General features: G+C 41.0%; 1 protein-coding gene across 1 annotated transcript in view; it reads left to right on the top strand.

Moving 5' to 3' along the window:
• Nucleotides 1-15,386, top strand: part of GPR158 (G protein-coupled receptor 158) — a 654,347-nt gene that overhangs the window by 525,027 nt on the left and 113,934 nt on the right. Inside the window, 1 exon segment of the mRNA XM_029587041.1 lies at nt 10,080-10,189. Coding sequence (XP_029442901.1) covers nt 10,080-10,189 — 110 coding nt within the window.

Here is a 15,386-nt window from a genome sequence, read left to right as displayed (position 1 = left end):
TGCCATCATAGCTTTAGTTCCGAGAGCAAAACAGCAGACTTTAATTGCTCCTCTTTTGCCATTTTGTACTAGAGTTGTTACAGAATGAAAATGGCATATACCTTTATAGTAATCTCTATATGATGTAACTGAAAATGTGGAAAATGGTCATGATAATACTACAAATAATGTTCAACAGAAAGGTGACAGTATTCATTTATAGTTGGCAGTTGTATTGGCCTCTGCACTCAATCCTAGAGTCCCTGACAGTTAGTTAAATCTTCTTTCCAGGTTCAAATACCAGAGAAAACTCAATTCTTGAGTACCAAACAACATTTATTAGAATGATGAACAATTCAACATTCACAGAATAAGAAGGCATCGAGTATCCATATGGATAGGAGAGGCTGTGATAAGTTCTATCTGGAAGCCCAGATGTCTCAAGGAAACAACTGGAGCTGTAATAGAAGTTGTCGAGTATGAATGGTGGAAAGCAATGCTTCTATGGAGTTTGAGGCAGGGTTCATGATGAGCTGAGAGCTTGAAGAACCTTTTTGTAATTGAAAGACCCTCCAGGCATGTAGTAGACATTGGAAGAGATAATGGGAAGACATCTTTGGGTTATGCAGAAGGGTCTATTAGGCTCCCTTAGAAATTTGCATTAGGTCTTAGGGTCTAGCAGACTCCCATGGTATATTTCACCAAAGTATATTTTAGTCCAGCAGGTGCTGAGGGAGAAAGTATTTTATGGTCTAGAAGGTACCCAGGGAGATTCACACTAAGTTGTAATGTTTGGTACTAGGAAACATTAACCTGTCCAGACCATGATGTTCGCGACACAGCAGAGAATGCTAAATAACTAAAATTCTATAGATAATAAAATGAGTAATGAGGTAGGGTGGAATAAGATTCTGTGAGTAAGGCAATTTGACAAAAGACAAAAAAAAAAAGACAGTGATAAAGGAGGGGAAAATGGTAAATAATCTTGTAAATACTCCAATTTGGTATAGACTGAAACAAGATGCTCAGTGCACAACTGTGTCAAATACATACACACCTCCTCTTCTTAACTCACATATTTTCCATCCCCACCCCTCCTCCCACACCCTCCACCTCCCTTCCCCGATTATGTGTCACTTATTCCATGCTCTCCGCATGACATTATTTGAAATGAAGATATTTATTGGATGGTTATGGCTGCAGCATAGGTTAAGTTACATAACTGATTCAACATTAAAAATATTCTGTAACCAGTTACATTGCCAATTCAACCATTAGTCATATTTTCAAATCTCCAAGGGTGACCTCACCCTCACCTAAGTTGGAGCTCATACATGCTCAGCATGTATCATGCTAATGAAATATTCTGCTGTTGTAGATGCTGGGCCATTGAAGCCTCACTCCTTCGATGATCCTGAATGCAATATTTGACTGTTGGGGAAAGCAGGGCTGTTGAAGCCTCACCACTCTGATGATCCTTAATTTCAGTCTTTGCTTACCAGGTGCGATGATGTCCTAATAAGTAGCAAGAGCAGAATACACTTATTCGAGTTGCAGCATAACTTTTGTGGTGGTGAGCAGGCCAAATCCGGCCATCAAAGCCAAAGATTTGGCAAGCAATTCATCTACAGTCTCACCCACTCATGCAGCTTAGTAGCAGTAATACCTGCTGGGTATGTACTGCCGATGCAATGTAGTAGCAAACATACTCACTGGGTATTCTCTGCCTAGCCAGCCTTCAATATAGCACTTGCTGTGCACCCTTAGGACATGGTCAAACCCATCACAAGCCCACGGAAGTGATACCTCGCTTGCTGTGAGTTCCCCACTAACCTTGCTGCAGCCATATCCCCATCCATCAACACTGCCCTTAGCAGAAAAGGGTCTTTACTGCCAAGTACCCTAACTTGGTAATGCTAGCATGTTGCTCAAAATATGCTGTAGGTTGCTGCAGGGGTAACCAATCTCCATCCGCAAATGTATAAGTATAGTGCTACATGGAAAACACATACATGCTTGCATGCATTTAGTAATACACAATGCATGAATGCCCTGTGTCTGTGCATCACCCACTCCACAATAAAGATACTGCTTGTTGTTGGGGACCGCTAGTTGTAACCAATATTCTGTACTGCCTGCAGAACAAGGATGCTCTTAACTGCGCTCCCCACAGAAGCAAGATGCTTCTAATGCAGGCTACCATGCCTCTATCCTCACATTAAATTTCATTAGGGCAATATGTGCCATAACTGTGATGAAGACCCATTATTTCTCTGGTAATTCCTTACCCCTCAAGACACTCCCAATCATACCCACCGCAACTTCTTGAGGTACATTGATATACAATGCTTGTATATATGTAGTCGTTAGTATATAAGACTGCTCACAACTAGTGACAGTGTTTAGTATCTAAATGAGGTGCGTGGAGTCCCTGATGTAGGATCTGGTGTGAGGGACATTCCGTCTCAAAAAAGAGTCCACTTGTTTTGAAAGGGGGCTCAAGTAATGACCCAGTGCCTGAGACTTTGCTTCTGTATTTACTAATGAGGATGTTGGGGAGATACCAGTTCCGGAGATGGTTTGTGAGGGTGATGAGTCAGATAAACTGAACCAAATCACTGTGAACCTGGAAGATGTAGTAGACCAGATTGACAAACTAAAGAGTTGAAAATCACCTGGACTGGATGGTATGCATCCTAGGGTTCTGAAGGAACTAAAAAATGAAATTTCTGAACTATTACTTAAAATGTATAACCTATCATTAAAATCATTCATTGTACCAGAAGACTGGAGGGTGGCCAATGTAACTCCAATATTTAAAAAGGGCTCCAGGGGAGATCCGGGTAACTATAGACCAGTGAGCCTGACTTCAGTGCCTGGAAAAATAGTGGAAACTATTCTAAAGATCAAAATCGTAGAGCATATAGAAAGACATGGTTTAAAGGAACACAGCATGGATTTACCCAAGGGAAGTCTTGCCTCACAAATCTGCTTCATGTTTTTGAAGGGTTTAATAAATATGTAGATATAGGTGAGCCAGTAGATGTAGTGTATTTGGATTTTCAGAAGGCATTTGACAAAGTCCCTCATGAGAGGCTTCTAAGAAAACTAAAAAGTAATGGGATAGGAGGCGATGTCCTTTCGTGGATTACAAACTGGTTAAAAGACAGGAACCAGAGAGTAGGATTAAATAGTCAATTTTCGAGCTGGGCTCAGGAAACTACCATTTACCTTTGAAAAAGTTTGCCTGTTTCAAATTCCCCATTTCTGCGAAGGAGTTTTGCTGCTTTAACTTTCTTTGCTGCCTCTTCTGCCTCAGCTGGGCTATTGGGGGCAGAACATTTGCCCCGGAGGGCTGGACATGCACCTCTGACGTCACCAGGGAGGAGTAGGAAGGGCTTTAAACCCGGCCCTTCCTGCGGCGCGCAATCGACACCGGCTCGTGCCTAAGCCAGGCGCGTGGCTTTGACTGAAAACAATAAAATTGAAGAATTTACTTTTGATCTTGAAGATTTCTTCCTATGACTTGGATGAAGCAGAGGACTCTGTATACAAGGTACTGATTTCCTTAAACATATACCTCTATATTGAAAATTTTCCTTAGCCCCCACAAGCTATCAACTTGTAAAGTGAGAGTCAGAGGCAAAGATAGTTCATACTCTATACCTTAAAAAAATACCTATATCCTGAGGTGGGGGTTAATCTTATCGAGGTATGCCCCACACCAAAAGAAAGGCTAGGATCAGGGAAATATTAACATCTACTCCTGATCCAGTGCTCTTACAACCTAGAATATCTATGTTCTTTGCTCCAACACTGGGAATGAATCCGGAGGACAGGGCCGCAGTGGTATCTGACTTGGAGCAGGAGCCAGTACTACAGGCTGAAACAATCTCGCTTAGCCCCGGAGCTCCTAACACTCCCTCACCACATGTGCAGTTAAACCAGGAACAGTGTGACTCTTTATTGGGGGCAAATAGCCATGGAAAATCAATATTGCCGGTACTAGCTACAGGAATGAATGGACAGCAATCCTGGGGGGGGGGGGCCCAAGCAGGAGCTGAATACAATTCTTCCATCTGAAATGCCAGAGATAACTATGGGGGTACTGTGGGCAGCCATATAAAGTCTCTTGAGAAAGCAATTGTGGATCTGACTCAAAATATTGGTTGAACACAGCAGAGTTTTTCTTGCTTAGAAAATTTAGTAACACTGAATAAAACAAGTATAACAAAAACTGAAAAACGTTTAGAACAAGTGGAGGTATTTCAACAAAAATATGTTAGATCTGAGTTGATAAATGATAAGAAAATTGAATATCTGGAAAATTCAATTAAATACTTGAATCTCAGGGTTCTAAATTTTCCAATGATTAGGTTAACATCAGCTAAGGAAATGTTTAATAGATATCTAGTGAATGTTTTGAAGATGCAAGAAAAGAATTTACCAATAACTTCAATAATAATTATTATTTTCCAGTAAAACCTGTTCCTGGTAACTTAGAGGAACAAGGAGTAACTGATAATTCAATTGGTGTCTCTGAGGTTTTAGAGATATCAACTGATACGGAAATAAAAACAAGGGCCACTATGTTAGTATCCTTTGTTTTTACAACTGATAGGGACTCTGTTCTAAGATTATTTTTGAAACAGAGACACCAATTATTTTTAGGACAAAAGATTTGGATATACCCGGATCTGTCTAGGTCAACGCACACCAGAAGGAAAAGTTTCTTGAACCTTAGATCTGACGTAGAAGCAATTGCTGCTAAAATGATTGTAAAGTTTCCTTGTCGATGTGAGATCTTTTTTTCAAACCACAAGTATGTTTTTTATGAAGTATCTCAGCTCCAGAAGTTCTTGAGCTCCCATACCCCAGTTAGCACAGATTAGCGGTGCATGTACTCAGTTAAGACTCGGTGTACTCTCTTTTCTTTTGGATAAACAGTATAGTTTATATCTGATGGACCGCTTGATTTCTGCCATAAATAGCTTGTGGATTTCCTATAATAAGAACAGGCAATTTATTTCATTGTAGTGGTTATTACAGAATTATGTAATTGCTTTAAATGCCTGTATTCAAATTTATAATGTAATGTTATAATATTCTAAAAGCTGAATAAAAATAAAATTAAAAAAAAAAAGTCAAGACCGGTTGCGCCCGAACCCCGTGAGTGGAGGGGCGTTTGGAAGCCCTGTACGCACAGCGGAGGAGGAAGGTGCACGAGGAGGTCTCCTTGGAACATCCAGCGTGCAGCATGAAGATTTTTCCAGACCAGAGGTGGTGACAAAGGCCTCCCTTTGGGAGTTCATGGCAGGTATGTCTAAACTGCTACGGGAACAGATACTTCGGGTTGGAAATGTTGAAAAGAAATTTGATTTAATGATAAAAGATGATTGTTTGGCTTCACAACAACAAATGCAAACAGTGGAAACAATAAAACAAGATGTAAAAAATGTGCAGGAAACTACTGGGGGCCTTGCCCGCGAAAACGCCATCTTATCGCGAAGACTGGAAGCGGTCGAAAACCATTTAAGACATTTAAATATTAGAATCTTGAACTTTCCAAAGATAATGGGTGAATTGCCTTTGCTTACATTGAGAAGATATGTTAAAGAGGTTCTAAAACTCCAAGAAGAAAAGATACCAACCTTTAAAAAGATAAACTTTCTGTCCCAGAGAGTTGTTTCTACTCTATAGAGAGGAGAGATGAACCCAGAATTCCTTAATTTGACCCAATATCTGGAGAATTCTGATTTGAAAGTTGTGGACAGAGCTGTATTGTTTCTTTCTTGTTACTCAGAATAGGATTTTGTTCTCATTATGAAAGCTTATTTCAAAAATTTGAATGCTCTATTTCATGGTCAAAAAGTTTGTCTGTTTCCAGACCTAGCCAGACACACTCAAACTAGACGAAAAGAGTTTTTGCTATTAAAACCTGATGAAATAGCGATAGGGGCGAAGTTCTTACTCCGATACCCGTGTCGCTGTATTATAAAGATGTCTAACAACACCTTTGTCTTTTTTTATCCCTGATCATTTGAAACAATTCCTAGCTAGCAGAGGACAGAACAGATTAGAAATGGGATATTAAAAAAGATTGTATTGGATCGCCTTCTGTGATATTTTCCTTAAGCTTTTCATCTTTACCTCCTCAATAAGTTGGAAATTACCCCCCCCCCCCTTAATTACTTTATCAAGGTTCAATTGCAATGATGAGGAGTCATGTAAATGTATCTCTTAGAAATCTTGATTAGGTTTCTTAAAAATATTTATTGTTACCATTGTAACCGTATTTATTACAAAGTGTATTCTTTGTTTAATTATTGTAAAATATTTAGAAATAAAAAATAAAAAAAAAATAGTCAATTTTCTCAGTGGAAAAGGGTAAACAGAGATCTGTTCTTGGACCAGTGCTTTTCAATATATTTTTAAATGATCTAGAAAGGAATATTACGAGTGAGGTTATCAAATTTGCAGATACAAAATTATTCAGAGTAGCTAAATCACAAGCGGATTGTGATGCATTGCAGGAGGACCTTTTGAGACTGGAAGATTAGGCATCCAAATGGCAGATGAAATTTAATGTGAACAAGTGCAAGGTGTTGAATATAGGGAAAAATAACCCTTGCTGTAGTTACACGATGTTAGGTTCCATATTAGGAGCTACTACCCAGGAAAAAGATCTAGGCATCATAGTGGATAATATTTGAAATCATTAGCTCAATGTGCTGCAGCAGTCAAAAAAGCAAACAGAAGGTTAGGAATTATTAGGAAGGGAATGGTGAATAAAACGGAAAATGTCATAATGCCTCTGTATCGCTCCATGGTAAGACCGCACCTTGAATACTGTGTACAATTCTGGTCACTGCATCTCAAAAAAGATATAGTTGCGATGGGGAAAGTACAAAGAAGGGCGACCAAAATGTTAAAGGGGATGGAATAGCTCTCCTATGAGGAAAGGCTGAAGAGATTAGGGCTGTTCAGCTTGGAGACGAGATGGCTGACGGTGGGATATGATAGAGGTCCTTAAAATTATGAGAGGTCTTGAACGAGTAGATGTGAATCAGTTATTTACACTTTCAGATAATAGAAGGACTTAGAGACATTCCATGAAGTTAGCAAGTAGCTCATTTAAGACAAATTGGAGAAAATTCACACACAATTAAGCTTGGAATTTGGTACCAGAGGATGTGATTAGTGCAGTTTGTGTAGCTAGGTTTAAAAAAGGTTTGGATAAGTTCTTGGAGGAGAAATTGACTTAGGGAATGGTCTCTGATATTACTGGCATCAGTAGCATGGGATCTTCTTAATGTTTGGGTAATTGTGGCCTGGTTTGGCCTCTGTTGGCAACAGGTTGCTGGGCTTGATGGACCCTTGGTCTGACCCAGCATGGCAATTTCTTATATTCTTATGACTATGTGGGGTGACCTGGACGATTTTCCATGGACTTATATATTTTGAGCTCTAGATAGAAGCTGGGACTGATGGAATGTTTTTCCTTCAAGAAGTCATATTCTCACCCCCTTCTGTCACCCTTATTCCAATCTTTGTTAAGTTTCCCTATTAACTAACTCTTTGGGATCAGAATCTATAAAGGAGCGACCTTGTTTTCCCCCTTGTTGCATGTGCAGGACCAGACTAGATGTCTGGTCCACCTTAAATCCCACAGAGGAAGAGAGCTCTGTGGGCGGGACCCTGTGGGGTAGGGGAGAGGCCTGAGGGTGGGACTAGCTGGGGAGCATAAGAGTGTAAGCCCAGCTGGGTTCAGGAGGCCCCTTCCTCTCTGGAGAGGCAGTTCCTATAAATCTATGCTGAGCCAAAGCCCAGGGAGTGGGAAGTATACTGCAGAGATAGGCAGTTATTCTATTGTGTTGAAGTGCTGTAATTTGAATAAAGTTTTATCTGCATTAGAAAAGGCTGGAGTCCCTGTGGCTTTGTGCCTCCATCCTGGGAAACACTTCTCAATTTCCCACAAGTTTAAAACATATACACTCTTGTTTCTTATTTATTTATTTAGTGTCTATTATATTTTTGTAATCATTATTATCATTACACATTATTATTATTCTCATTATGCATTATCAGTTGTTGCAATAAATTATAAATTGCTATTCATATGGTGTGCATGTGTTGATTGCAGAGAGTAAGAGCACCATCTAATGGTTTATTACATTAGACAGTAAAACAGTCCCAGATGCTTTAAGTCAAGTGACCAATAGGAAAAGGAAGAAGAAAGAGAGTAAAACAGGAGCAGATCCAATAGGAAGTTCAGAAACATTCAAACAATAACCAATCTGGAAAGGGCTTAAAATCTCTGCAGAAAATCTAAGCTATGTAATATCACAAGATAATAAATGGAGCCAGTGTAATAAAGAAACATATAGATACATTGTGGAGACAGAACAGCAGTATTCATGATAGATACCTACAAAAAGGTTGAATTGGCTGTGTGGTGCTTTATGATTTTCTATATACAGACTTTAGCAGCTGAAATAAAATGTTCAAGCACATCGTTCTTTTGAATTAAAAATGTGATGAGCAGATACTGTCCCTCATTTTTGGCTTCTGACTTTGAAATATAATTGATACAGCACAATGGGAAACTGTTTCCGAAACAAAAAGGGCTTCCCCAGATAACTTCCGAAATAGCAAGAACATTTTATTTTATATATCAACAGTATAAAGTAAATCTAATAGAAAAATATGACATAACAAATGGGGTTAGCCAATCATCTGAAGCCATTATGTTAAATGGAACTAATGCAGCAGCGGGGCCAGGCTTCGGTTCCAGAGAAGGTCTAAGAGTCTAGGTTAGGCGGCTGACAAGGTGTGCTCAAAGTTCAAGACTAGGGTCAGGTCTAGGCGACACGCAAGGGACATGTCAAATTTCAAGGCTTTGGTCAGAACCAGGGAGAGACTGACCAGGTCAGACATGACACAGGGGAACAGAGAGGACAAGGCACAGCAAGATTCCAAAGACAAGGGCAGATGCACAGACAAGGTGAGGAGTCAGAGACAGGGAAGGGCTGATAGGCAAGCTGGATGAGACAAGGCTGAAAGCAGGCTCGATGAGACAAGGCTGAAGGCAAGGCTGGATGCAAGCTGAATGATACGAGGGACCCATTTGCTGAGCTGAGGAAATACAGACTGTTGTGACCTTAAATAGGACTAGAGGAATGACATCGTCAAGTGGAGCCGCCAGCACCCTCCTGCTGTGGGACCTTCAAGAGGCAGGAGGTATGGCACGTGAATGCCTAGAGAGAGGCCGGGTAGGCGTGGATTGGTGGCCTCCTACCACAAAGAGGAATGGTGACCTCGGTGGCATTCAGAAGTGTGTGTGCTGGCTCGCTCAGTTGTCCCACGAGCCAGCAAACATAACAGCAATTTCAATAAACTTTCATGCATAGTGGACTAAGAGCAAAAGATTACTTCTGTGAAGCCCACTTTTACAACATTTTTTGCAATTTTTTTCAAAAAGTTAAATGCAAAACACTCACACTTTTGTACGTGCATGATCATTTTACAAATTTTTTGAGCAATTTAGTATATTGACCTCAAAGAGTGTACTTGAGGCAATAGCAGATAAATTTACTTGCTCAAGGTCACAAGGTGTATTTGTGGAGGACTTGGGATTTGAACCCTAGTTTCCCTGCTTCTCTTCCCATTGCTCTGTTAGACCACAACTTCTACAATGTTATATCACTGATCGTGCTACATTTTAGTTGTACCTTTCTGTCAAAGTACATCTGAAGCAATTATTGTTAAGTCTTTTTCCATGTTCATCAATGAAAGAAAAGCATCTCCACAAAGGGGTTTATAGTACACTACTTTCCATGGCTCTTCCATTTAGCTGGTATTCATTTGACCTTTAAAGAAAATCATGCTCTTGAGCTATACAAGATGGCTGACTGATTGAAATGGTTGACTCTATGAAACCTCAGAGTTCAATAAAATATAAAGCATAAAAATAGTCCATGCTCTGTCTGTAATACTTGGACTTGTACATAAACATGTTCCACTTAATTTAATTTCAAGGTTGTATTGAATTTGTCTTTCTTATCTTCCCCCTCCTTCTTGTCTCTTCTTCTCCCCTATAGGTTATCATTTTATATTTTGAACCAAGCACATTTCGATGTATTCTTCTAAGATGGGTTCGTCTTCTAGGTTATGCCACTGTTTATGGAACTGTGACACTCAAGTTATACAGGTATTTCAAACTGTAGTATTCTCTTTCCACTGTAGACCCATGAAAATGAAGTAGATTTCTGTATAATTTGATTAGCTATCTAAAAATAAAACGCAAAGAACTCTTGTATTGATGTACAATATACTAAGGGGACAATAATTAAACTACCTACATTGCTGTAAATACTGTGTAAACCGGCATGATGTGCATACGAATGTCGGTATATAAAAAACCTTAAATACATAAATAAATAGTTTTTACCTGCAGAATTAGGGGCAATGCATGAGGTTTTCTTTTGATTATTGCTGCAGGAAAATGTACCGGCAGAGATTAGCACCTGCTTTTGCTGCAGGTAATTTTTCTAGGCAAAAGTATAAGCATGTGGTTTTTAAAGTCCAAAACTACTCACTCACACTGGGGTTAATTTTCAAAAGGATTTGCACTCTTGACACTGGGTTTTACACATGAGACCTTACCCATGTAAGTGGACTTTAGAAAATTGCTACTATATATGCCACTGAATTGTCTATAGGTTTTACTGGCATAAGTGCACTTTATGGGGTAGATTTTATAAATTTCCGCGCGCGCGTACTTTTGTTCGTGCACCAGGCGTGAACAAAAAAACGCTGGATTTTATAAGATACGCGCGTAGCTTATAAAATCCGAGGTCAGCGCGCGCAAGGGGATGCACATTTGTGCAACCTGCGCGTGCCGAGCCCAGCGCGCGCTGCCTGTTCCCTCCGAGGCCGCTCCGAAATCGGAGCGGCCTTGGAGGGAACTTTCCTTCTGCCTCCCCTCTCCTTCCCCTCCCTTCCCCTACCTAACCCACCCCCCCGGCCCTATCTAAATCCCCCCCTACCTTTGTTGGCAGATTTACGCCTGCGGAAAGCAGGCGTAAATCTGCGCGCGCAAGCAAGCTGCTGGCGCGCCATCACCCGACCCGGGGGCTGGTCCGGAGGCCTTGACCACGCCCACGAGCCGGCACCACGCCCCCGAAATGCCGCGTCACTAGCGGCCCGCCTCCCGACACGCCCCTCCATGCAAGCCCCAGGACTTACACGCGTCCCGGGGCTTGCACGCGCCGCCGAGCCTATGCAAATAGGCTCGGCGCGCGCAGGGGGGGGTTTGGGGTAGGTTTTTGAGGGGTACGCGCATATCGTACACGCGTACCCCTTTGAAAATCTACCCCTAAGTTTGTAAATGGGCTTTTAAAATTTGCTACATAAGAACATGCCATACTGGGTCAGACCAAGGGTCCATCAAGCCCAGCATCCTGTTTCCAACAGTGGCCAATCCAGGCCATAAGAACCTGGCAAGTACCCAAAAACTAAGTCTATCCCATGCTACTGATGCTAGTAATAGCAGTGGCTATTTTCTAAGTCAGCTTAATTAATAGCAGGTAATGGACTTCTCCTCCAAGAACTTATCCAATCCTTTTTTAAACCCAGCTACACTAACTGCACTAACCACATCCCCTTGGCAATAAATTCCAGAGTTTAATTGTGCGTTGAGTGAAAAAGAACTTTCTCTGATTAGTTTTAAATGTGCCCCATGCTAACTTCATGGAGTGCCCCATAGTCTTTCTATTATACAAAGGAGTAAATAACCGATTCACATCTACCCGTTCTAGACCTCTCATGATTTTAAACACCTCTATCATATCCCCCCTCAGCCGTCTCCAAGCTGAAAAGTCCTAACCTCCTTAGTCTTTCCTCTACAATAGTATGTTACATTTACATGTGTAACTCCTTTGAAAATTACCTCCAAGGTTCCCTCCCCTGATCTAATTATGTCCCCAGGAACATCTCAGAAATATGTGGGTAAAAGTATGCATATAGGAGGGCAATTTTCATGATTGTCTTCTAAATGTTATTCTTGACCAAACTATGAAAATATTTCTAGCTCATTAATCTAACTGGATAGCTGACCTAACTGGAAGATGCATTTGTCCTAGTGTCTCTAATACAAGAAGAAACGTGAGTGAAAATCAGAATACTACATTCAATACAGAACTCAAGCATTTATTTGATAATAAAATTACTGTAAAAGATTCTAAGATAGAAAGTGATATAAAACCAGAGGCTATATTAGAAAATAGAAAAGCAAACTCTAGATTTATAGCCAGCTGTTGGCGGAAACGGAAAGGTCTCTGTGCTTCCTTGCTTGCTTGCATTAGCAGTATACATTTGCTACTTGTAAAGTAACTTTACTACTTGAAATTAGAACTTGAAAACAAATCTTTGGAAGCCTGTATTAAAATATATTATCATCCTTCAAAAATCATTTGTAGTGAAACTGCAAAATCCTGTCTTCTTGTGGTATATAGCACCTTAAATTCTAATAGCATAGGCTCAGATAAAATCACAAACTAATCGAAATAGGCAGAAGATAATGGGCTGTCAAAGTCAGATTTCCTTGTTGTAAATGTTTCGAGAATATCATAAAGCAAATATTGATTTCCACTTTCACAATATGCTAGAAAGCAAACATATTGCCTCCTAGGCAGAGTTGGATGACCTACAAAAATACAGCTATTTTTTAGGGAGCTTTTATGATGACATTGACTACTGTAACAACAGCTGGCTCAGTGACATTATTCATATCTGATCAGAGATAGTTGGTTGCATCATTGTATTCTAATTCCATTGGAAAGTGTTTGAAGTTTTAAAAACAAAGAGAAAAACAATGTACAGCATGCTTTAAGGTTCCATGCTGACCTGGCAGTATTCAAACTGCACATACTTTTTACTTGCCAATGCATGACCCAATTTTCAAAAGGCAAAAGCTCGAAGACTTAAACTTTAAAAATTGCCAGGGTTACAAAGTAATCTTCACAAACAACAAAAGCAGACAGGCATAAATTCGATCCATGAAAAGATGCACTTAGAGACCTTCATAAAAAGAGTGAATCAAAATGTATTTACTGAGATGCTATAGTTCACCAACAGTTAAACACACCAAAGCATCAGAACGTTCACGGAATGTTTTTAATCATTGGTCTTGATACCATATTGAGCATACACAGGCGGATTTTAAATGCCCTGCTCGCGTAAATCCACCCGGATTTACGCGAGCAGGGCCCTCGCGCGCCGGCGTGCCTATTTTGCATAGGCCGCTGGCGCGCGCAGAGCCCCGGGACGAGCGTAAGTCCCGGGGGTTTTTAAAGGGGGCGTGTCGGGGGCGTGTCAGGGGCGGGGCCGAATGAAGCGGCGTTTCGGGGGCGGGACCGGGGGCATGGCGCCGGCCCGGGAGCATGGTCAAGGCCTCCGGACCAGCCCCCGGGTCAGATGACGGCGCGCCAGCAGTCCACAGTCCAAAATCGGCAGCCTTGAGCGCGCCGATCCAGGATTTTATAAGATACGCGCGGCTATGCGCGTATCTTATAAAATCCAGCGTACTTTTGTTTGCGCCTGCTGCGCGAACAAAAGTACGCGATCGCGCTCTTTTTTAAAATCTACCCCACTCTATTTTGTATTTTATTTTTCTTCCTCAGGGGCAGTGATAATTTCTTAATGTGAATTAAATATGACTTTAATGTTGGTAAAGTCAATGCATTCCAAATGGATTACAGCTCCCCCATGTGGGCTGCTGTGATGGTTGCTTCTTATAAGACTTCTATATAAAGGAGAACATTTAGAGAGGGTGTAGATTTTTAGTTAGACTTCTGAGAAGGCAGGATGTTGCTGTTCCTCCTTCTGTTTACCCTTTTCTTGCTTTTGGCCTTAGGAATTAAGGCCTGCATATGGAAAAAGTAGAAGGGATGTCTTATCTCCAGTTTCAAGAAATATTATTTCCTTCCTGATATTGTGCCATTTTTGTTGCAAGAAGTTTTAGTCTACCCTTCCTGCCTTGTCTTTGGATTTTCAAGACTGGGTTTTATTTCTACCAGCCAACTAAACTCCCCATGACCAAAGGAATTTTGTTGCCATCATTGGAAGAGGAGTTTTCAGAAGGGGAGTCTTGTCACCTAGCGAGATCCAGTGACCCGTCAGATGTATTACATGGAATGGATCTTCCTAGAAGCAAGAGAAGATTGGGAAAAAAAAGGTGAAATGTGGCCCGAATCAGGTGTTAAGCACTACAATATCATCAGGATATACTGAAATTGGGATGGGATATGGAAGTAAAAGACCAAACTAAACCATCAGTACAGAGTTACAGATATATTGGAAGAGAACATAAGAACATGGCATACTGGGTCAGACCAAGGGTCCATCAAGCCCAGCATCCTGTTTCCAACAGTGGGCAATCCAGGCCATAAGAACCTGGCAAGTACCCAAAAACTAAGTCTATTCCATGTTACCGTTGCTAGTAATAGCAGTGGCTATTTTCTAAGTCAATTTAATTAATAGCAGGAAATTGACTTCTCCTCCAATAACTTATCCAATCCTTTTTTAAACACAGCTATACTAACTGCACTAACCACATCCTCTGGCAACAAATTCCAGAGTTTAATTGTGCGTTGAGTAAAAAAGAACTTTCTCCGATTAGTTTTAAATGTGCCACATGCTAACTTCATGGAGTGCCCCCTAGTCTTTCTATTATCTGAAAGAGCAAATAAGCTATTCACATCTACCTGTTCTAGACCTCTCATGATTTTAAACATTTAATGGATTGTTTTGAACAAGGCGTTGCAAATTGTCATTCCTTTCACTTTACAACTAATTATCAGTAAAGTTACGTTGGAACTAAATCCATCATTCAGTGTGATTATTACTGTATAGCTTAACGACTTGAAGGTAAGTTTCTCCACCTCTGTTCCATCCCCTTCCACCCCCCACCCCCCACCCCCCTCGCCACCAACAGGGAATCCCTGGAGAGAAGTGGATTTATAGAAGATATAGGAAGCTGGGACATCCTAAGCCCTTGGAATTGAAGTGTGCCTTTGGATTCCTCAACAAGGACCTCAGCCCAGGGGCTACAGAGAGAACTTTTGGCCTACTCTAAACATATTTCTGCTGCCTGGAAAGATCAGGGGATGTCTTCTCTACAGCTCAAGGAAGGACTGTGACATCTTTTAGCCAGGTCTGCCTCCATCAGAGAAGCACAATGCTCATCTTACAATGCTGAATGATAAAGAAGAAGAGGAGGCAGGGCTGGCAGAAGCACTAGGTGAGCTAGGCCTGGGCCTAGGACGCTGACCATTAGGGGGTGCCGCCACTGCTTGCAAGCCAGTGAGGCAGGGTGAGGCGGCCACTACAGACGGCAGAATTTTGAT

This window comes from Rhinatrema bivittatum, chromosome 2 (assembly GCF_901001135.1).
Source record: "Rhinatrema bivittatum chromosome 2, aRhiBiv1.1, whole genome shotgun sequence".
Taxonomy (NCBI): Eukaryota; Metazoa; Chordata; class Amphibia; order Gymnophiona; family Rhinatrematidae; genus Rhinatrema; species Rhinatrema bivittatum.
This window is presented reverse-complemented; position numbering and strand designations above follow the sequence as displayed.